Source organism: Chiloscyllium plagiosum, chromosome 17 (genome assembly GCF_004010195.1).
Source record: "Chiloscyllium plagiosum isolate BGI_BamShark_2017 chromosome 17, ASM401019v2, whole genome shotgun sequence".
Classification (NCBI taxonomy): domain Eukaryota; kingdom Metazoa; phylum Chordata; class Chondrichthyes; order Orectolobiformes; family Hemiscylliidae; genus Chiloscyllium; species Chiloscyllium plagiosum.
Genome location: NC_057726.1, coordinates 58,786,150 through 58,809,963, shown reverse-complemented (window position 1 = coordinate 58,809,963; position 23,814 = coordinate 58,786,150). Strand labels below are relative to the sequence as shown.

General features: G+C 43.0%; 1 protein-coding gene across 1 annotated transcript in view; it reads right to left on the bottom strand.

Moving 5' to 3' along the window:
• The window catches only part of prmt7 (protein arginine methyltransferase 7), a 52,852-nt gene that overhangs the window by 14,761 nt on the left and 14,277 nt on the right, over positions 1–23,814 (bottom strand). The window contains exons 6-12 of the mRNA XM_043707227.1: positions 23,322–23,569; positions 20,775–20,955; positions 20,103–20,230; positions 13,868–14,003; positions 10,693–10,776; positions 8,125–8,172; positions 6,113–6,202 (exon numbers count right to left, since the gene is read on the bottom strand). Of these exons, the coding sequence (XP_043563162.1) occupies positions 6,113–6,202; positions 8,125–8,172; positions 10,693–10,776; positions 13,868–14,003; positions 20,103–20,230; positions 20,775–20,955; positions 23,322–23,569 (915 nt within the window). The remainder of the gene's footprint in view (positions 1–6,112; positions 6,203–8,124; positions 8,173–10,692; positions 10,777–13,867; positions 14,004–20,102; positions 20,231–20,774; positions 20,956–23,321; positions 23,570–23,814) is intronic.

Sequence of the window (23,814 nt, the reverse complement as noted above, 5' to 3'; positions counted from 1 at the left end):
GACACAGAGATTTCTCTGCTCATCTACACTACCAGGAATCTTACCATTAGCCCAATACTTTGCATTCCAGTTACTCCAACCAAAGTGAATCACCTCACACTTGCCCACATTAACTCCATTTGCCACCTCTCAGCCCAGGTCTGCAGCTTATCTATGTCTCTCTGTAACCTACGACATCCTTTGTCACTATCCACAACTCCACCAACTTTAGTGTCGTCTGCAAATTTACTAACCCACCCTTCTACGCCCTCATCCAGGTCGTTTATAAAAATGATGAACAGCAGTGGACCCAACACAGACCCTTGCGGTACACCACTGGTAACTGGACTCCAGGATGAACATTTACCATCAACCACCACCCTCTGTCTTCTTTCAGCAAGCCAATTACTGATCCAAACTGCTATATCTCCCACAATCCCATTCCTATAGTAGCCTACTGTGGGGAACTTTACCGAATGCCTTGCTGAAATCCATATACACCACATCAACCGGTTTACTCTCATCTACCTGTTTGGTCACCTTCTCAAAGAACTCAATAAGATTTGTGAGGCACGACCTACCCTTCACAAAACCATGCTGACTATCCCTAATCAAATTATTCTTTTCTACATGATTATATATCCTATTTCTTATAACCTTTTCCAACACTTTGCCAACAGCTGAAGTAAGGCTCACTGGTCTATAATTACCAGGGTTGTCTCTACTCCCCTTCTTGAACAGGGGAACCACATTTGCTACCCTCCAATCTTCTGGCACTATTTCTGTAGACAATGACGATTTAAAGATCAATGCCAAAGGCTCGGCAATCTCCTGTAAGCTTGAAGAAGGGCTTATGCCCGAAACGTCGATTCTCCTGTTCCTTGGATGCTGCCTGGCCTGCTGCGCTTTCCAGCAACACATTTTCAGCCCTAATCTTACTCTCGTCAATATTTTATTCCTTAAATACCTATAGAAAACTTTAGGGTTTACCCTGATCCTATCCGCCAACAACTTCTCATGTCTCTTCCTGGCTCTTCTGAGCTCTCTCTTGAGATTTCTCCTGGCTACCTTGTAACCCTCAAGCGCCCTAACTGAGCCTTCACATCTCATCCTAACATCAGACTACTTCTTTCTCTTGACCAGAGATTCCACTTCCTTCATAAACACGGCTCCCGCGCCCTACTGCTTCCTCCCTGCCTGACAGGTGCATACTTATCTAGGACACACAGGAGATTTTCCTTGAATAAGCTCCACATTTCTAATGTACCCATCCCCTGCAATTTCCTTCCCCATCCTATGCTTTCTAAATCTTGCCTAATCGCATCATAATTGCCTTTCCCCCAGCTGTAACTCTTGCCCAGTGGTGTACACCTATCCCTTTCTATCACTAAAGTAAACATTACAGAATTGTGATCACTATCATCAAAGTGCTCACCTACTTCCAAGTCTAACACCTGGCCGGGCTCATTACCCAGTGCCAAATCTAATGTGGCTTCGCCCCTTGTTGGCCTGTCTACATACTGTGTCAGGAAGTCCTCCTGCACACACTGGACAAAAACTGATCCATCTATAGTACTCATGATATAGTGTTCCCAGTCAATATTTGGAAAGTTGAAGTCCCCCATGACAACTACCCTGGCTCTCCCACTCCTATCGAGAATCATCTTTGCTATCCTTTTCTCTACATCTCTGGAACTTTTCGGAGGCCGATAGAAAACTCCCAACAGGGTGACCTCTCCTTTCCTGTTTCTAACCTCAGCCCATACTACCTCAGTTGATAAGTTCTCTAACATCCTTTCGGCAACTGTAATACTGTCCTTGACCAACAATGCCACCCCCCCTTTCCCCCCCACCACCCTTTTACCATTTTCTCTGTTCTTACTGAAACATCTAAATCCTGGAACCTGCAACAAACATTCCTGTCCCTGCTCTATCCATGTCTCCGAAATAGCCACAACATCGAAGTCCCAGGTACCAACCCATGCTGCAAGTTCGCCCACCTTATTCCGGATGCTCCTGGCGCTGAAGTAGACACACTTCAAACCAACTTCTTGCTTGCTGGTGCCATCTTGCGTCCCTGAAACTTGGATTTCGGACTTCCCTACTCTCAACCTTTTCTATATCGAACTACAATTTTGGTTCCCAACCCTCTGCTGGATTAGTTTAAACCCACCTCAATAGCCTTAGCGAATTTCCCCCCCAGGATATTGGTACCCCTCTGGTTCATCCCGCTTGTAGAGGTCCCATCTACCCCAGAAAGAGCCCCAATTATCCAAGAATCCAAAACCCTCCCTCCTGCACCATCCCTGTAGCCACACGTTCAACTCCGCTCTCTCCCTATTCCTTGCCTCACTAGCATGTGGCACGGACAACAAACCAGAGACAACAACTCTGTTCGTCCTAGCTCCCTGAATTTCTGCCTTAAATCCCCATCTCTCTTCCTACCTATGTCGTTGATGCCTATGTGGACCACGAGTTGGGGCTGCTCCCCCTCCCCCTTAAGGATCCCAAAAACACGATCAGAGACATCACGAACCCTGGCATCTGGGAGGCAACACACCAACCGTGAGTCTCTCGTCCCCACAGAACCTATCTGTCCCCCTAACTGTGGAGTCCCCAATGACTACTGCTCTGCTCCTCTTCCCCCTTCCCTTCTAAGCAGCAGGGTCAGAATCCTATCGAGAGAGTTTCCCTGGAGGTGGAAGAGCAGGGGAGATACTGGCAGAGCAGGAGAGAGAGAGAGAGAGAGAGAGAGAGAGAAAGAGAAAGAGAGAGAGATTGTGTGAGTGCATGTGTGCATGTGAGAGTGAGTGAGTGAGTGAGAGAAAGAGAGAGAGAGAGAGAGAAAAAAAAAAAGAAAGAAAAAGATACTGAGATGCTTGGGGCCAGCTGGGTTAATTCATGGGACAGTGAGAGTAATGTTGCTGAATAATCTTGTCATATTCTCTGCAGGGTGAAGCTATGCTGTGGCATAGCCTATGTTTTTACTTTCATCAATGAAAATACCATGTGTCGAGCATGTAATGCTGGAAAAGCACAGCAGGTCTGGCAGCAGCTGAGGAGGAGAATCGATGTTTCGGGCATAAGCCCTTCATCAGCATTGAGGCTTGTGAGCCAAGGGGTTGGAGAGATAAACGGGGTTGGGGGGGTAGCTGACAGTGCAATTGGTAGTTAGAGTCGACGGTAATGGTGATAGGTCAGAGAGGAGGGTGGATAACATAGGTGGGAAGGAAGATGGACAGGTACGACAGGTCATGAGGGCGATTGGATTGGAAGGGTTGGAACTGGGATAAGGTCGGGGCGGGGGAATTGAGGAAACTGGTGAAATCCACATTGACGCCATGTGGCTGGAGAGTCCCAAGGCAGAAGATGAGGCGTTCTTCCTCCAGGCGTCAGGGGTTAGGGTGTGGCAATGGGAGGAGGCCCAGGACCTGCATGTCCTTTGCGAAGTGGGAGGGGGAGGTGAAGTGCTCGGCCATGGGTCGGTGGGGTAGGTTTGTGCGGGTGTCCCGGAGATGTTCTCTGATGCGCTCTGCAAGTAGGCATCCTGTCTCCCCAATGAAGAGGAGACCGCATCAGGAACAATGCCAGGCACCCACTGACCTCTACAGCGTTGAAGCCGGGTGTCCACTGACCTCCACACCGCTGAAGCCACGTGCTCACTGACCTCTACACCGCTGAAGCCAAGTGCCAACTCGAAGACACTTCCTCCCATCGTCCTCCTGACCATGACCTCAACCCCCATCACCAAACCATCATCTCCCAGAGCCGAAAATGTGTTGCTGGAAAAGCGCAGCAGGTCAGGCAGCATCCAGGGAACAGGAGAATTGACGTTTTGGGCATAAGCCCTTCTTCAGGAAAGTCATCTCCCAGATGATACACAACCTCATTACCTCAGGGGATCTCCACCCAAGTGGATCTTCCAATCTCATAGTCCGGGAACCCTGCATCTGCCTGGTTCTATCTCTTACCCTAGATTCACAAGCCTGACTGCCCCAGTCAACCATCACCTCTGCCTGCTCCTGCCGCAAACTCATCTCCACATACCTTGATACTGTCCTATCCCCTCGGTCCAGGAATTCCCCACATACGTTCAGAACACCATACATGCCCACCACCACTTCCAAGACTTCCGTTTCCCTGGCGCCCAACACCTCATCTTTACCATGGACATCCAGTCACTATACACCTCTATCCACCATGACGAGGGCCTCCAAGCCCTCCATTTCTTACTCTCCTGACGCCCCACCAGTACCCCTCCACTGACACTCCAATTTGTTTGGCTGAACTAGTCCTCACCCTCAATAATTTCTCCTTGGAATTCTCCCACTTCCTCCAGACAAAAGGAGTGGCCATGGGCACCTGCATGGGCCCCGGCTACGACTGTCTCTTTGTTGGTTACGTGGAATGGTCAATCTTCCGCAGTTATACCGGCACCATTCCCAACCTTTTCCTCCGCTACAATGATGACTGTTTTGGCAACATCTTGTGCTCCCACAAGGAGGTTGAACAGTTCATCAACTTCATCAACACATTCCACCCCAAACTTAAGTTCACCTGGACCATCGCAGACACCGTCCCTTCCTGGACCTCTCCAACTCCATCAACGGTGACTGACTCAACACGGACATCTTCTACAAACCCACTGACTCCCATAGGTATTTGGACTACATCTCTTCCCACCCTGCCTCCTGTAAAAACACTCTCCCAATCCCTCCACTGCATTTGCTCCTAGGTGGACCAGTTCCACCACAGAACGCACCAGATGGCCTCCTTCTTCAAAGACTGCAATTTCCCCTCCCACGTAGTTGATGATACTCTCCAGCACACCTTATCCACTTCCCACACCTCCGCCCTTGAACTTCACCCCTCCAACCGCAACAAGGACAGAACGCCCCGATCCTCACCTTCCAACCCATCAACCTCCGTATACATTGCATCATGCTCAGCCATTTCCATCACGTATAAATGGACCTCACCACGAGAGATATATTTCCCTCCCCACCCCATCTGTGTTTCGTAAAAACCATTCTCTCCGCGACTGTCTTGTTAGGTCCACATCCCCCCCGCTCCTCCCCCCACCACCAATCCACCCTTCCCTCCTGGCACCTTTCCCTGCCACCACAGGAATTGCAAAACCTGTGCCCATACCACCCCTCTCACCTCCACCCAATAGGAGCCGGTCACATCCATCAGTTTTACCTACATTTCCACATGTTGCACCCAATGCGGTCTCCCCTACAGTGGGGAGACAGTACACCTAATTGCAGAATGCTTCAGAGAACATCTCTGGGACACCCGCACTAACGAACCCCACCTCCCCAAGGCTGAACACTTCAACTTCCCCTCCCACTCTGCCAAGGAGATGCAGGTCCTGGGCCTCCTCCATCGCCACACCCAAACCACCCAGTGCCTGGAAGAATAACGCTTCATCTTCTGCACTCCGACTATGTGGATTTCACCTCATTTCCCCTCCCCCCCACCACCCACTCATCCCAGTTCCAACCTTCTAACTCTGTATCAGCCTCATGACCTGTCCCTACCTGTCCATCTTCCTTTCCACCTACTCTGATCCACCCTACTCTCTGACCTATCACCATTACCACGACCTTACCCCCATCCATTTATCTCAGCTCACAAGCCTCACTCCTGATGAAGGGCTCATGCCAAAACGTAGTTTCTGCTGATCCTCAGATGCTGCCTGACCTGCTGTGCTTTTCCAGCAGCACATACTCGACTCTGATCTCCAGATTCTGCAGTCCTCACTTTCCCTTAACATATGTATGTCCAGTGATGGAATATACTAATCCTTGTCCTTATTTTCATGCAAGTCTGAAATTGACAATGTAACAAGAAACTTCCTCAATGTCCTCAAGGGGAGACAGCACATCATCTGGCACTGTATTGGGACACACTAGGAATGTTGCCATAGGTCTCTTAAGCTCCTGAGTCTGGCAGAGAATATCAATCAAGAGAGGGGTGATCACGCAAGCTGGAGAGTTCCAGAGATGCTGTGGGTTTGGAGCTTAAACACTAATCGAATGAACTAGGAATACAAATGGTACAATGACAGGATACACATTCATGGTTAAATTACACTTAGCCTGTTACTTATCCAGGCACAAAGTGTTACCTGCTTGTTGCCCACTTCCACAGATGTCAGCTGCTCTGGACGTCTCTCAGAAATTATCACCTTTCCAGTCAGGCCATTAGCTGCTAAAATCTGAAGGATGTGAATAAATGTTTTAACAGGCTAACTCTGGTCAAATCACAGCTAGTGAGAAAAAAGCTGTGATTTACAAAACACTTCATAATGCCCTCAGAAAACGACACTGGTGGATTACTTTTGCAATATAGTGACTACATTCTAGGCTAATTATCACACAGAAAGGTCCCATAAACTGCAAGGATGAACAGCTAGCAAGTACATTCCTGTGAAATTGGTTGAAGATCGACTGTTTAAGATGGGCAGTAAGGACAGGCCAGGGAACTATAGACCGGTGAGCCTGACCTCGCTGGTGGGCAAGTTGTTGGAGGGAATCCTCAGGGGTAGGCTGTACATGTATTTGGAAAGGCAAGGACAGATTAGGGATAGTAAACATGGCTTTGTGTGTGGGAAATCATGTCTCTCAAACTTGATTGAGTTTTTTGAAGAAGTAACAAAGAGGATTGATGAGAACAGAGCAGAAGATGTGATCTATATGGACTTCAGTAAGGCGTTCGACAAGGTTCCCCATGGGAGACTGATTAGCAAGGTTAGATCTCATGGAATACAGGGAGAACGAGCCATCTGGATACAGAACTGGCTCAAAGGTAGAAGACAGAGGGTGGTAGTGGAGGGTTGTGGAGGTTCAGACTAGAGGCCTGTGACTAGTGGAGTGCCACAAGGATCGGTGCTGGGTCCTCTTCTTTTTGTCATTTATATAAAATGATTTGGATGCGAGCATAAGAGATACAGTTAGTAAATTTGCAAATGACACCAAAATTGGAGGTGTAGTGGACAGCGAAAAGGCTTACCTCAGATCACAACAGGATCTTGACCAGATGGGTCAATGGGCTGAGAAGTGGCAGATGGAGTTTAATTCCAATAAATGCGAGGTGCTGCATTTTGGGAAAGCAAATCTTAGCAGGACTTATACACTTAATGGTAAGGTTCTAGGGAGTGTTGCTGAACAAAGAGATCTTGAAGTGCACGGTCACAGATCCTTGAAAGTGGAGTCCTTTATTGGTCAGAGTATTGAGTACAGGAGTCAGGAGGTCATGTTGCGGCTGTACAGGACATTGGTTAGGCCACTGTTGGAATATTGCGTGCAATCTGGTCTCCTTCCTATCAGAAAGATGTTGTGAAACTTGAAAGGGTTCAGAAAAGATTTACAAGGATGTTGCCAGGGTTGGAGGATTTGAGCTACAAGGAGAGGCTGAATAGGATGGGGCTGTTTTCCCTGGAGCGTCGGAGACTGAGGGGTGACCTTATAGAGGTTTACAAAATTATGAGGGGAATGGATAGGTAAATAGACAAAGTCTTTTCCCTGGGGTCGGGGAGTCCAAAATTAGAGGGCACAGGTTTAAGGCGAGAGAGGAAAGATATAAGAGAGACCTAAGAGGCAACTTTTTCATGCAGAGGGTGATACGTGTATGGAATGAGCTGCCAGAGGAAGTGGTGGAGGCTGGTACAATTGCAACATTTAAGAGGCATTTGGATGGGTATATGAATAGGAAGGGTTTGGAGGGATATGGGCCGGGTGCTGGCAGGTGGGACTAGATTGGGTTGGGATATCTGGTCGGCATGGACAGGTTGGATCGAAGAGTCTGTTTCCATGCTGTATATCTCTATGACTACTTTTATTAAGTATTATAGCACAGACGGGTTTGATTAGTTAAGGTCTAAGCAATAGGACTGAACACTCTGAAATCAGTAGAACTAAAATTCTTACTTTAGAACGGAGGTAATGTCATTAAAGCTGCAGCTGATTGTAGTTATGTCTCGGACCCTGCCTTGAAGAACTCCTGCAGCAACATTTTAGGGCTGAGCTTGTTAGCATCAAACAACTACATCCATCTTCCTTTGTGCAGGGAATGACTATAACTTCACCTCTGGAATTCAGCCTACTTTGTTAAAAATATCAGCTCTGAGTACAAACTCACTTTCTCCATTACTCTTCTGGACACGGCAGAAATCTCCAGACTGTGAACCTACAAAACAACAAATTCATTGAGTAACAAGTTAGCAAATCAATTTAAGTACACCCACATGTTTACAGGAAGTTGAATTGTAGCCTGGTAAATTTTACAGTCACAATCATACATCATCCAGTTCAGCATAGCACAAAGTTTGCAATACATGCAAAATACCAGAACAGCTTAATGAAGAGGCACGCTGAGGCAAAAGATCATTTGAAAACGAAAGTGGACAATTAACTCCATCACACTGCAAACATTTGGGATTATTAAGTTCCACAATTTATTAGTGGAATCGCACCAACAATGTGGAGTACTGGACACATCAGTATCAATCCCCAATGTAGCTAACTATTTGGTGAACATTATTTGCTGCACTGGTTTCTTACAGTAATTGAGCAAGCAACCATTCTCTCTCTATTTTCCCAAAAAAACTGAGAACAAACAGCTTTGGGGCAGTTTAATCATGATGGCCTGGTTCTGTTGAGTGCTGTGCCCAATATAAGAGGGACAGCAGCATCAAAACCTAAGCTTTTCCCTCTTTCACAGAATGTTTCTAAACAAATGCAGCATAAATCAAATGCTGACAGTAGTTCCTTTCCTTCCACTTTCGCTATGATAGGCCTGAACTTGCACCTGCAAAGCTCCTCATTCTGAGCCAGTCCATATCCCACTGCTTCCTGTAACCCAGGTTTCAGAGGTGAAGCAACAGATTTCTAACACAGTAATTCCCTACTTCACATTGATTCAGTCAACATTGTCTTGCTTTAACAATGCTTCATTAAGTCACTGATAAAATGAAGAATGACATCTACCCACTTAATATCATGATTTGCATAATAACAATTTTCCAGAGAAGCTCTCCATGGCCAATATATCACAAGGTTTGATATTTACTTTGACTAATAAGCTCACAAAGTACCTGCAAACGGTAACCTTAAATCCAGCTCAATTTGATGGTTTGATTTGTCTCCCAAACAGAATCGCCAATGTTCAACCTAGTTGGCTCCAATATCCTTCAGCACCCTTTCAGCTTGGCTACTATCATGGGTGCAGAGAGCAGACGTGTTGCAGCCTGGCAGATTTATCAGTTGTAAAGTGGTCTCTGTTCCCCATCAGCCAGGATTAAAGTGCAGCCAGCAGAAACTACAGCCCTCTACAGCTCTTACAGTCTGCTCACCAGCTACTGATCTGAATGATCTCTGACATTCCATTCTCAAGTCACCATTAGAACAACCATGAGATATCCTGGGCCCTGTGGTCAAGTCAACGTTTTATCATCTTCCTGTGTGTCAGAGCTGATACAACAATATAATACACAGGGGAGTCAAGAACCCTTTCCAGCGAGCTATTGTAGTCTACCATGACAACAATGAACTGTTTCAGCCACCAACACCACTTTTTTTTAATATTTATAAATAACTTTCACTTTAAATATCATTTCATTTAGGAGTATACAGATAACATTTTTTTTCTGATGGGATACATCCAAAAGAATCTACCTAACAGTTATACATTGTGAGAAAATTTACCTTACTTAATGTTATTTAGGTTGAAGCTGCACTTTCAAGAGCACATCAAGGAATCCAAGTTTCAGCAGGAGCCTACAACCAGCCCTGGATTTGTTTGCTTACGTAGCGAAGCATTGGCAGTGAACAATCAATGTTGCTTATGAAAGAGAGGAAACCCTATTTAACTGAGCATCAAATGCATCAGCTGGTTAAAGCAGTGAGTAGTGAGGCATACAGACCACGAAGGTGCCAGATTCAATGCTAATGTCAGCTGATCATCTTCCTCCTCAGCTAATGTCAGCTGAGGAGAAAGTGAGGTCTGCAGATGCTGGAGAAACTTTATTGCTGGAACAGCACAGCAGGTCAGGCAGCATCCAGGGAACAGGAGATTCAACGTTTCGGGCACAGGCCCTTCTTCAGGAATGAGCAGAGAGTGTTCAGCAGGAGAAGATAAAAGGTAGGGAGGAGGGACTTGGAGGAGGGGAGTTGGAAATGTGATAGGTGGAAAGAGGTAAAGGTGAAGGTGATAGGTCGGAGTAGGGTCCTTGGGGCCTTGGAGAGAAGTGAGGGGGGAGGTGTGGGCGCAAGTGTTGCACCTCCTGCGGTTGCAAGGGAAGGTGCCGGGAGTGGAGGTTGGGTCGGTAGGGGGTGTGGATCTGACAAGGGAGTCACGGAGGGAGTGGTCTCTACGGAATGTCAGCTGGACAGACTCTCAGAACACTAGGAAAGGAAATCAGCCAAGGTGCCTGCCAAAAATCACAAGTAATCAAAAATCACTGGTTATGCATGCAAAAACAGGATCCAATCCCTCATGCTACTTCTGTGGTCAAATAGCCTGTTGTTCACCATCTTCATTCACATATAAATAACAGCTAGGTTATCAGAGGGATTATCTCCCAAGAGTCAAGTGTTACCTCTACTTCGAAAAGGACATAAGGAAGAACATTTGGCAGGGAGAGGGAAAGAAACAATCACTACCAGTCAAATCACACCGACAAATTCAACTTCTAGCCTTCGCCCATACCTGTGCGGCACCCAGCAAATAAGCAAAGACAGAGAGCAGGCTTCCATCACTTATGGCCACACACATGCTATCTGGTCTCACAACCTGTAGGAGGAGAACACAACAGATAACAGTAAATCTGTAAGCAACATATTCACACAGTAATAACAGAAGTCCTGATGGCTCCTTTCACAGCTAACATTAATTTGCGGTTCAGATCACCTGCCCTAAAATGCGTTCAATTAAGTGTAGGATATGAATTAGATGTTCACTTAAATTCAGTCAAAGCGAGCAGTTCACTATATTGACTAAATGCTCCCTTATAATGAAAGTATGGAATATGAAGCGCATTTTGAATATTTTCCTTGAAGGAACCAACGCAAAGGATGATTCTCGTCATATTATGTAACCTTAAAGGCACTATATACCCGTAGACTGTAGCAATATCAAGCAGTGATCCCTGCTACACATGCAGCCCAACACTCAAATCACAGGGATTGTGCTTGTGAGAGTCCACAAATCACCTGGGAAAGTTCACTCACTGGGCAATCAATAGAAGAAAAGTCATTCCTTGAAAAGACTGGAAGGAAAAAGACAGCAGCTGCTCAACCAATCACAAGCTGGCTCTCCCCCATTTTTTGCTGCTGATGAACCTATCAAAACCAAAAGTGGGAGAGGTGCAGCCTGTGACTGGAGGAGCAGCAAGCAGGGTTAAGTACTGGCACTGAGAGAATCACTGGGGCTGTGACTGCGGCACGACAATGACCAACAGTAGGAGGCGAGCTGTGACTTTGCCGAGGTGGGTACAGCCTTCTTAGGTGAGGTGGTCAGCAAAGAGGGAGACATGGAAGATGGGGTGGAAGACAGGGAGGCTACAATAGGAGTAAGGAAACAAGGAAGCTGGTGGTGGGAGACACAGGGAAGCTGAGACGCTGGGAGTTGGAGACAGGGAGGGGCTTGGGGAAGGAGAAAGTGAGATTACAAAGGTTTGATGATCAAGATGGAAACTGAAAAGAGAATGATGAAAAGGGAAGTTTCAGAGGGTGCAGGTAAGAAAAGGAGCTTGCAAGGATGCTGGGGGAAGAAAGGAAGTCTACAAGAGGGCTGGAAGAGACATGATGGCTGCAAAGGAGTGAGAGAGGGAGGCTGTATGGTGTGGCAAAGAGCTGGAGGCTGCAAAGAAGAGAACTGCTGCAAACCTGTTAACAAAGAAACACTTAACTGGGAACCTAAAAAGCTTAAAATTAGTTAATTAATTACTTGAAATAATGTGGAGTCTGTAGCTTAAGGCTGCATATGCTCAGTTGCTATGAAACAGGAAGCTGTAGGATGCTATTGTGAGGAATACTATGTCAGTTGTTAAATTCAAATCGGAGAGACTTAGATCCAGAATGAAGTAAAAAGGACAGTAACACCTAGTTAAAATATTCTAGTCTAGTGTATATTCAATAGAAATACACAGCTTTGACCTTACCATCTAAAAGATTAATTTAAGGTGATTTTTTTTTTGTTGGCTGAAGTGTGTATCGGTTATTCTGATAAACAACCTTTGTTGCCTGTGGTGTTGTGCCAATTTAATGCTGTGGAAATGTATATTTTCCTTCTGTATTGTGGTTTCAAATTTAATGGATGAATTCTTCTAACTCACTTTTGTACACATCCACGTAACCCATACATCAATACAAATATAAAAAATAATATTATGACATGACTGCACCACCTTACAAAGGAATCAGAAGAATGAAAATATAGGTCCTGAAAAACAAAACTTAATATCAAAATGTAACCCTCAAGAAAATCTCAATAGGAGCCCACAAAAAGAGAGTTACCTGCTTCAGCCCATGTGAAAAAAAAGCTGGATGGCATAGCAAAGGCCCAGATGGGGAAAAATAAAGTCCTTCTACATCCCCCCAGCTCCTGCAAAGAAAATCACTACATTTTACTAAGTGACTCCTGTAACCACCATACCTTCCTTTGTAGGGAAAATAAGAGAAATCCAGATCTATTCTTCAGTGTACACATTGGACATCATCTCCTTTATCTTCAAAATTTCTCTATGCAGCAGGTTTCAATGAGGTCACAGCTACACACTGCCTTCTTAGGACAACACTTTAATTATTCCCTTCACCCCATATTATCAAAGTGCAAGTTAAACTTTCCACTGTAACTCAATTTCCTTATGTTAATAATGTTGGGTATTATAATATTTTTATCCAGTGTTATCTGAAATACTTCCAATATCATTGGCTATGCATATGATATCTTGCGAACATTTTCATCACTGAATCTTTACCCAATCAACATCCTGGAGATTATACCACTGACCATAAATTGAATTGGATTAGCCAGATTAAAAGAGTGGATAAAATAGCACATCAGAGGAGAGAAATCCTGTCGTGTACAACTCATCTCCTGATTCCCCAAAGCCTGTCCACCATCACCTCATCCTCAAGTTAAGAATGTGATAGAACACTCCCCACTTGCCTGCACGAGTGGAGCTCCAAAAATGTTCAAGAAGCCTAACACAATCCTGGATAAAGCAGCCCACATTTACACACTCTACCACCAACACTCAGCCTGTTCCACCATTTAATGGGATTCTGGTTGATTTGTAGCCTAAGTACATATACGCAACTCTTTTTTATGTCTGAGGTCAAAACCCATAAGACAAACAATTCCCATCACAATTCCAGTAATTGACATAAAAGATAATCATGGCTCCAGAAATACTGACAAGCCAAACAATAAACCCCCTCATACACAGAAGCCAAAACCCACGTCATTAGTTCAAACTCCAAACTCTAGAATAGATATTTAAAAACACCTTCCAGCACAGTGGGACAATTAGACGAATGCATTCACCCCTCCTAGCTACGTCATAACAATATTAAATTCATGTTATGAAATATTTCATTATTGGTTTGCAATTTAGCTCAGATTATGATTATTGAAAGTTACACCTTCTCCAATTTCTACTACCTCTACGCTGTTTCTTAACCTTATATATTTAGATGGTAAACAGTTCCTGGTCTCAAGATCTCTCTCAAATTAGATTTGCTTCACAAAACTCATTATTGTACATTTTCTTGGGATAATCATAATACTTTCACTCACATCAAGTTACCCTAACTTAGCAATTTTGTATCGTGATTACAACATTAACTACTACTGTTGTGAAATATTTCAAAGTACTCACTGTTTTCAAGGCCTTGATGTAAATCTCATTCCTATGTTGGTCATTTAGTTCTCCAAAGCGCTGCCTGTTACACATGAGATGGGCCTGACATGAGCAGAGAGGGCGCTCGCTCAGTATATCAGGTTCACAAGTAACACTGTAAAGCACAAAATTAAAGTAGAAACATTACTACTTAGTTTTCTTCAAATGATGTTAAGTTCCCAGACAAGATACAAGAGACACAAATGAGAACAACCAGATACATTCGAGTAGGTACACAAAATATAAGATTAGAGAGCAAACTGTTCATGCACAATAAAGATACTGAACAGTAAATTGTTTACACATAAAACAGTATGTATACAGAGACAAGTGTTCATACTACAGCCCAGTCAGAATATCAATGTAATAAACTCCACTTCCACTAGACAGGAAGTTAGCAAATTGAACACCAATATTTAAAAGGAGAGATAAAAAATAGGGATCTATGGAGCAATTAACCTGACATCAACCATCAAGCAAGTGTCGGAATCTATTGAGGAAATCTTACCAATACACACAAGATCAGTGTGATCAGAGAAAGTCATAGTTCTACGAAGAGAAATAGTGTTTGACAAATAAAGAACTTTTTTTTAAGGCTGTAACTAATACAGTAGACAGAGAAGGAAAGTAGATGCAGTACAGCCTGATTTCCAAAAGTCATTCAATAAGATTTCATACAAGTTAACATTCAAGGCAAGGGTTCACAGGGTTTGGGTAACATATTAGCCTGGATAAGGGACTGGTTAACAAAAGAAGCCAAATGGACAAGCATTTTCAAGTTGGCAGGCTGTAATTGGTGGAGTGCTACAAGGATCAGTGCTCAAGCCTCAGCTATTTACTACTCATGTCTTACACTTACTGTTTCTAACTTTGTTTATAATACAAGGTTAGGTAAAAATGTGAGCTATGAGGAGGACACAGGCTGCAACTAATATAGACAGGTTTAGTATGCATGTAAAATGATGGAAAATGGTATAAAATATGGGAAAACGTGAAGTTATTCACTTTCATACTAAGAATGGAGGATGGGAAAAATGTAGCTGTAGGAGGTGCTACTTTTTTTTTGTGTGCTGGAGCTGATTTCATCAAATTCCAGGAGCAGTAATTACTGTTTTATAAGCTGTTGCATTGTTTTGCAACTTTGGGGGAAAAAAAACTTCAAAACAACGGCACTTTAAAAAAGGAAAAAGACAAACAAAGGCAGTAACCACATGGGAAGTGATTCAAATGGAAAAAGAAATCTACACTATTGTCTGACCCAGCAGTGAATCTGCACAGGAGCTGCCTTTGCTGTTTGGTTTAAAGTATCTCTGGACATCAGAGTTAGTCCAAGAAAAATAAACAAAAGTGAAATTCACAGCTGATCTGGAGAAACCCGTGCGGGGGAGCAGCTAAGTAGCTTCTTTTAATGTGTAACCTTACTTTTTTAGTAAATCTACAATAGTGGGTAGAGTGGGGGCTTTTTAATTATATATTTTTATTCACATCTGTCTCTTGATTAAATATTAAAAATATAAAAACATTGGTACAACCTTAGCCTGGAGCAGTGTTTTTAGAGCAATACGACTGTGCTAATTTCGGGATCGATAGATTGTTAAGGTGCAAAGATGGCCTTTAGTAGAGTGATATGCTCTTCCTGTTGGATGTGTAAAATTAGGGAAAGTTCCACATTACTGATTATTAAAACTGCAGGTTGCAAATCCTATCAGATCACATGGATTGGTTGAAGCTGCAGTTAGAGGAATGAGAAATTTACAGGAACTTGGGGACATGGTGCAATAGCAGTTGCAAGAAGGGAGATAAACCAAAGATCCAGTCAGGCAGATGGGTGAGCTCCAGGGAAGGTAGGAGAGGTAGGTAGTGCAGGAGTCTCCTGTTGCTATCTTCATCTCAAACAAATATGCTGTTCTGGAAAATGTAGGGAGTGATGGACTCTCAGGAAAATGTAACACTAACAGCCAGATTTCTGGTACTGAGACTTGCTCGAATGTAATGAGGGGAAGCCAAGTTCCAAGTGATCAATTGTGATAGGGGGGCCCTCTAGTCAGAGGTACAGACAGATGTTTCCGCGCCTGACAGAGAGATATCAGAATGATGCTATGCCTCCCGAGAGCCAGGATCAAGGACATCCCGGAGTGGGTGCAGAATACTCTCAAAACGGGAGAGGGACCAGCAAGAGGTCATTGTACACATTAGAACTAATGACATAGGAAGAGAAAAGGACGAGATTCTGATGAGAGAATATAGGTTAGGCATAAATTTAAAAAGTAGGTCCTTGAGATTAGTATTATCAGGATTACTCCTGGTGCTATGAGCTAGTAAGAGTCACAATAAGAGGACATATGAATACCTATTGGGGAGAAGGATTCACATCTTTTGATCACTGGAATTTTCTAGGGGAGATATGACCTATATAGGGAGCACAGATTGCACCTAAATTAGAAGGGGACTAATATACTGGCAGGGAGATTTGCTACAGCTGTTCAGGAGGATTTAAACTAGTAAGGGGGTGTGCAACCCAAGGTGATAATGAGGAAAGAGGTCAGTCTGAGACAGGTACAGTTGGGAAAAGGAGTAAGTCAAACAATCAGGACAGTCAAGGACAAAGCAGAGAACGAGATAGAACTGATAAATTAAATTGCATTTATTTCAATGCAAGAGGCCCAACAGGTAAGATAGATGAACGCAGGGCATGGTTGGAAACATGGGACTGGGACATTTACAGAGATGGCTCAGGGATGTACGGGACTGGCAGCTTAATATTCCTGGATATAAATGCAAAAGGAAGGATTAGGAGGGGAAACGACACAGGAGGGGGTAGTGGCATTTTTGATTAGGATAACATTACAACTGTACTTAGGGAAGATATTCCTGAGAATACGTCCAGGGATTTTATTTGGGTAGAACTGAGAAATAAGAAAGGGATGATTAACTTATTGGGATTGTACTGTAGATCCCCCAATAATCAGCAGGAAACTGAGAAACAAATTTGTAAGGAGATCTCAGTTGTAATCATAGGGTGGTTATCGTAGGAGATTTGACTTTCCAAACATAGACAGGGACGCAATTGTATTAAGGGCTTGGGTGGAGAGAAATCTGTTAAGTGTGTACAAGAAAAATTTCTGATTAAGTATGTGGATGTACCTACTAGAGAAAGTGCAAAATTTGATCCACTCTTGGGAAATAAGACAGGGCAGGTTATTGAGGTATCAGTGGAGAAGCATTCTGGGGCCATTGACAATAATTCTATCAGTTTTCAAATAATGATGGAAAAGGGTAGACTGGATCGAAAAGCTAAAGTTTTAAATTCAAGGAAGGCCCATTTTCAGCCAAGAACTTTCTAACCTTGATTTTCTTTTTTGGGGGGGGGGTGTGGTTTGGAAGTTGGAGGTGCACGGATGTTTACAGGGAAAGGGATGGCTGAAAATTGGGAAGCCTTCGAATGAGATAATGAGAGCCCAAAGAGAGTATGATCTTATTAGAATGAAGGGCAAGGCTGGCAGGTGTCGGGATTGCTGGATCCGAGAGAAATTGAGGTTTTGCTTAAGAATAAGAAGGAAGCACGTCAGGTACAGACAGCAGAGATCGAGCGAATCCCAAGAAGAGTATAAAGACAATAGGACTATACTTCAGATGAAAATTAAGAGGGCAAAAAGGGACATGACATAGCTTTACCAAACAGTGTTAAGGAGAATTCTACAAATACATTAAGGACAAAAGGATAACTAGGGAGAGAATAGGGTCCCTCAAAGATCAGCCAGGCTGCTTATGTGTGGAACTGTAGGAGATGGGGAAGATACTAAACAAGTATTTTGCATCAGTGTTTACTATGAAGGAGTACATGGAAGATCAAGAACATGGGGAAATAGACAGTGACATCTTGAAAAATGTCCATAATACAGTGATGGTGGTACTGGATGTCTTAAAATGCATAAAGGTGGATAAATCCCCAGGATCCGATCAGATGTACCCGAGAACTCTGTGGGAAGCTAGGGAAGTGATTGCAGGGTCCTTTGCTTACATATTTGCATCATTGATAGCCACAGGTGAGGTGCCAGAACACTGGAGGTTGGCTAACATGCCACTACTTTAAAAAGGTGGTAAGGAAAAGCCAGGGATCTATAGATCAGTGAGCAAGACATCAGTGGTGGGCAAGTTGTTTGGAGGATCCTGGGGGACAGGATTTACATGTATTTGGAAAGGCAAGGACTGATAAAGGATAGTCAACATGACTGTGTGTGGGAAATTATGTTTCACTAACTTGACTGAGTTTTTTGAAGCAGTAACAAAGAGGATTGATGAGGGCAGAGCAGTCGACGTGATCTATATGGACGTCAGTAAGGCAATCGACAAGGTTCCTCATGGTAGACTGGTTATAAGGTTAAGTCACATGGAATACAGGCAGAACTAGCTATTTGGATACAGAACTGGCTCCAAAGTAGAAGAAAGCGGAGGGTTGCTTTTCAGACTGGAAGCCTGTGACCTGTGGTGTGCCACAAGGATCATGCTAGGTCCACTGCTTTTCGTCATTTATACAAATGAGTTGGATGTGAACATAAAAGGTATGGTTAACAAATTTTCAGAATACACCAAAATTGGAGGTGTAGTGGACAACATGATCTTGATCAGATGGGCCAATGGGCACAGGAGTGGCAAATGGAGCTTAATTTAAATAAATGTGAGGTGCTGCATTTTGGAAAGACAAATCAGGGAAGGATTTATACACTGAGGTCCTGGGAAGTGTTGCTGAACAAAGACACCTTGGAGTGTAGTCACAGGTAAATAGGACAGTGAAGGATGCACTTGGTATGCTTGCTTTTACTGGTCAGTGCATAGAGTAAATGAGTTGGAAGGTCACATTGCAGCTGTACAGGCCACTGTTGGAATGTTGCATGCAATTCTGCTCTCCCTGCTGTAGACAAGATGTTGTGAAACCAGAAAGTGCTCAGAAAGGATTTACAAGGAAGTTGCCAGGATTGGACCTTTGAGTTTAAGACTGGGGCTTTCTTGCCTGGAGCTTCAGAGGCTGAGGGGTGAACTTATAGTGTTTATAAAATTATGAAGGGCATGGATAGGGTAAATAGACAATGTCTTAGCCCCAGGTGGGGGAGTCCAAAACCAGAGGGCATAGGTCTATTTGAAAAAGGCATTTAAGGGGCAGAGGGTGGTACATGTATAAAATGGGCTGCCAGGGAAGTGGTGGATGGTAGCACAATATTTAAAAAGCATCTGGATATGTATATGAGTAGGAAAGATTGAAACGGATGTGGGCCAAATGTTGACAAATGAGACTACATTTATTTAGGATGTCTGGTCAGCAAGGACGAGTGGGACCGAAGAGTGTTTCCGTGCTGTACATCTCCATGACTAATTGAAAGCAGAATACTTTTTCAAAAAGCATGATATTTCTAAATGTTGTAAGAGATTTAAATATGCTCAAAAGATAGCATGCAAGTACAGCAAGCAATTAGGAAGGTGTATGGGCATGTTTTATTGAATGGCAAACAGAGTACAGGTACAAAGTAGTCTTGCTGAAATTGTGCAGGGCTTTCGTGAGACCACACTTGAAATACCATTTGCAATTTTGGTCTCCATGTTTAAGGAAGGATACGCTTGAATAAAATCAGCAAAGTGATGGTTCACTGGAATGATCTCTGGGATGAGAGGGTTGTGCTATGATAATAAGCTGTGTAAATTGGATCTATTTTCTTTGGAGTTTACTAGAATGAGAAGTTATCTCATTAAACAAATAAGATTCTCAATAGACGGAATTCTGCTGGCTGAAAATCTAAAATATAGGGAAACAGCTTCAGGATAAGGGGCTTATTATTTCAGACTAAGATAAGAAACTTCATCACTCAAAGGACTGTCAAATATTTGTAATCCTAAACTCCTAAGGTTATGGATGCTTCATCACTGAGTATTATTAAGGATGAAATAAACACCTCTCAGGTAATTGGGGGTATGAGGAGTTGGTGGAAAAATAAAATCCCAGATCAGCCAAGATCGTAATGAATGACAAGACAGGTTCAGCGATTCAAGCTGTTTACTCCTGTTCCTTTCATGTGTTTACCTGTGTTCCTGTATAAGTGCACCAAGTTAGCAGATGTGATTAGGGAGAAAATTATTTGAACCATAATCCCATGTGCATCTCAACACTTCCCTGCATAATGAAGAATTTGTGTACCTATAGCACTTATTTCACATTTCGTACCTGCTACGTTCCAGACTATACCACACAGAGTAATCATCATGCATTACTGAAATATGTAAGCATTCACCCTCTTCAACCGGTAATTCCTTTGGTAAGAAGTACACACACTGCATCCAGTGATCCCGCCACTGTGAATACAAAAATAGCAGTTTCAAACCGGCCTTTATCTCAGAGACCAAGCAATGAAAATGTGGGCACAAAAACTTATTTGTGTTAAAGTGACAAATCAACACTTGTAGCTGCACACATAACAGACATCTGCAGGAAAGTAGAAGCTCTCAATCTGTTAAAACTGCTCTTATAAATTCTCCTAGGATACCACACGTCAAAGATGTAAGATAACTGGGTAACGAAAAAAAATGTGCTCGCATCCAACTTACAAAGTGAAATATTTTAAAACACCTTATCAACTGTTGTTAGAATGGGTTACAATTTGGTCATTTAGTGAATCTATGGTTCAACCTCTCCATTCTCCTTATTATTAACAAAAAAACAATTTTGGTGTTTCCTGGTAGTTTGTACTTCTCAAACTATATGATTTGAAATTTGTACTATTTCTGTTTTAATGACCCTTCTCCCAGATTTATAGAAGTCTCCTAAGACAAAGGAAACAATATCTGTCCTGTTATCAGTGACCCTTTTTATGGAACAGGAACCAGGAAGCTGCCCTACCTGAATATTCTTTGGAGTTGGATGAACCCAATACGGTGCCATGGTACATTTGATACTCCCTTCAGGATCCATGTCTATGTCCCACCAAGACAGTACAACCTGAGCCTGTCCACTGGCAGTTGCTTTGGCCTGCACAGTATGTCGGGCTGGCAAACTGCTCACTGCTTTACTGAAATCCACCCTGCAGAAAGTTAAGACACATAAAATCAAGGCTCCATTTACATTCAGATGAAGTGAAGCAATATAATGAAAGTCGAAAATATGCTGCTGGAAAAGCACAGCAGGTCAGGCAGCATCCAAGAAACAGGAGAATCGACGTTTCGGGCATAAGCCCTTCTTCAGGAAATATAATGAAAGTACCTGCATAATTCACCAGCTCTCCACCTTTCTCCATTTAGTACATTCTTAGGTCAAGCATAATTACTTGGAACATATCTGCCTAATCATTGTATACAAATATTAAATGCCTAAATAGAAAGTCTTCTGTTTCTAAGCATCAATAGCTTCAGCAATACAAATAAAGTTCCAAACAAGCAGTTCACTGGACAAATGATGGGAATTTTGATTCCTCAATCCCTATGCGAAGGCCTACATTCAAAGTTCTGAAAGAGACGATTGCAGCGATGGTGGATACATTGGTTCTGATTTTCCCAAACATCCAAGATTCTGGAATGGTCCCAGTGGATTGCAAGTTAGCAAGTGTAACACCAATATTCAAGAAAGGAACGAGAGAGAAAACAAGGAACTACAGGCCTTATAGGCTGACATCAGTTGTCAGGAAGATGCCAAAATCAATACTTGTGAAATCTTAACAATGTACTTACAAAATCAAAGGCAGAGATTTTTGAAAAATTTATTGAAGATTTTTCAGGATGTAACCTTTAAGATAAAAGGTGAACCAGTAGCTATGGAATTGTTAGCTTCCTAAAAGGATTAATTAAGACATCATACAAAAGGTTATCTTCAAGGTAAGAGCTCATGGAGTTGGGAGGTGATATATTAGTATGGACAGAGGAATGGTTAATTAGACAGGAAGCAAAGAACAAGCAGGGCATTTTCAAGATGGCAGGCTGAAATTAGTGAATTGCTGCAAGATCAGTGTTTAAGCCTCAGCTATTACAATCTATATTAATGATTTATAATACATGACCATGAGCAACATATGTTAGGTTTTCAAAGTTACAATGCAAGATGGAAATGCAAGCTGCAAGGCTGCAAGGAGCTGTAAAGAGATATGGACAGGTGAGGTGAGTGGCAACAAGTTAGCAGACTAAGTATAATGTAAGGGAATGAACAAACATATGAATTAGGAGCAGAAGTAGGCCAATCAGCTCCTCTAGCTTGCTCCATATTCAATAAGATCATGGCTGATCTAATTGTAGCCTCAATTCCACATCCCCAGCTACTCTAATCAATAATGTGTTACCTCTGCCTTAAAAGTATTCAATGACCTAATCTTCACCACTCTCTGGGGAAGAGGGTTCCACTCTCAACCTTCAAGGGAAAAAATTCTTCCTCATGTGAAGTTATTCACTTTGGTTATTAGAATAGAAAACAGAATTTTTTTTTTAACATGAAAAGCTTTTAAATGGTGATGTTTAGCAAGATACGAGTGCGCTCATTCAAAGAACACCCTCTTAGGGTAATATGGAATGGACAATAAGGACCAGACAAAGCCCATATACCCCAAATGAATTGAGAAAAAAAAATTAGCATGTAGACTCAGCAAGCAATTGAGAAGGCAAATGGCACGTTGATGTAGGTTGGAAGAGGACTGAAGTATAAAGCATTAAGAACTTCTACCATGATTGCATTGAGATTTGGTGTGACTGCAACAGCACAGCAAGCTAGTTTCAGTCTCTATAATTCAGAAATAATGTCATTACATTGGATGAATCCCAGAGGCTCACTGGTTTGGCTCCTAAGATCAGAGGATTGTTCTCAGAGGAGAAAATGACTAAACTGAGCTTACACTATTAGGAATGTAAAAAGAATAAGGGATGATCAATTTGAAATGTGCAAGATTCTGAAGGAGCTTGACAGGGTAGTTACTTCAATATTGATTCCCTTTTCTAGGGAATCAACACAGAAGCACAGGGAACAATCATTTAGGACTGACATGAGTTGAAATTTCTTCAGAGGACTGTGAATCTTTGGAACAGTCTCTCCGACAGTGAATCTTTAAGAACTGTCTGTCCCAGAAGACAATGAATCTTTGGAATTTTCTAACCCAGAGGACTAGGCATCTTTGGAATTATATACCCCAGGGTTAAGTGCACCACTGGAAATATTTACCACAGAGGATTTGCAATTATCCACCTTTAGATGTTACGGATGCTCCACCACTGAATACATTTGAAGACGGAGATCATGGATTTTGGATCACTCTCAGAATCAAGAACATAAGGAGTACACTTGAAGTAGATGAATCATGAACAGCAGAACAGGCTGGAGGAGCCAAACTGTGTACTCCTGCTCCTTTTTTGTACATTCTTATGTTAGCAACCCACAAGTACTCATGTTCCCACTAAAGACACCATACTGTACCTGAATATCTCTATGACCTCTGTGAGGGTTGTGAAGTGGTTCCTGTTCACCTGGTTCAGCTGGATATCATAGACACAGGGAGACCCAGCACACACCTGCATGTCCCTTGGCGGTACAATGACCCTCTCGCCCTTGCTTCCGTCCAGTTGGATGTGTATTGGCAACACCTTATTCCAGGCCCACATGTGCTTTGACTCCACCACCTGCGCATAAACTGTGGCTTTGTGTGGAACTGCCTCACATTCTTCCTGTCAAACCATGTTTGGGATGGATAGAAGGAAACACAGCACTTAGACTTGACAGGATACCCTTCTTTTTGGAATTGATTGTATAATTATAGTTACACAGCAAGGAAACACACCCTTCGATCCAATTTGACCACATCGACCCGATATCCAAAACTGATCCAGTCCCATTTGCCAACATTTAGCCCCTAATCCTCTAAACCCATCCTATTCACATATCCATCCAGATGCCTTTTAAAATGTTGTAA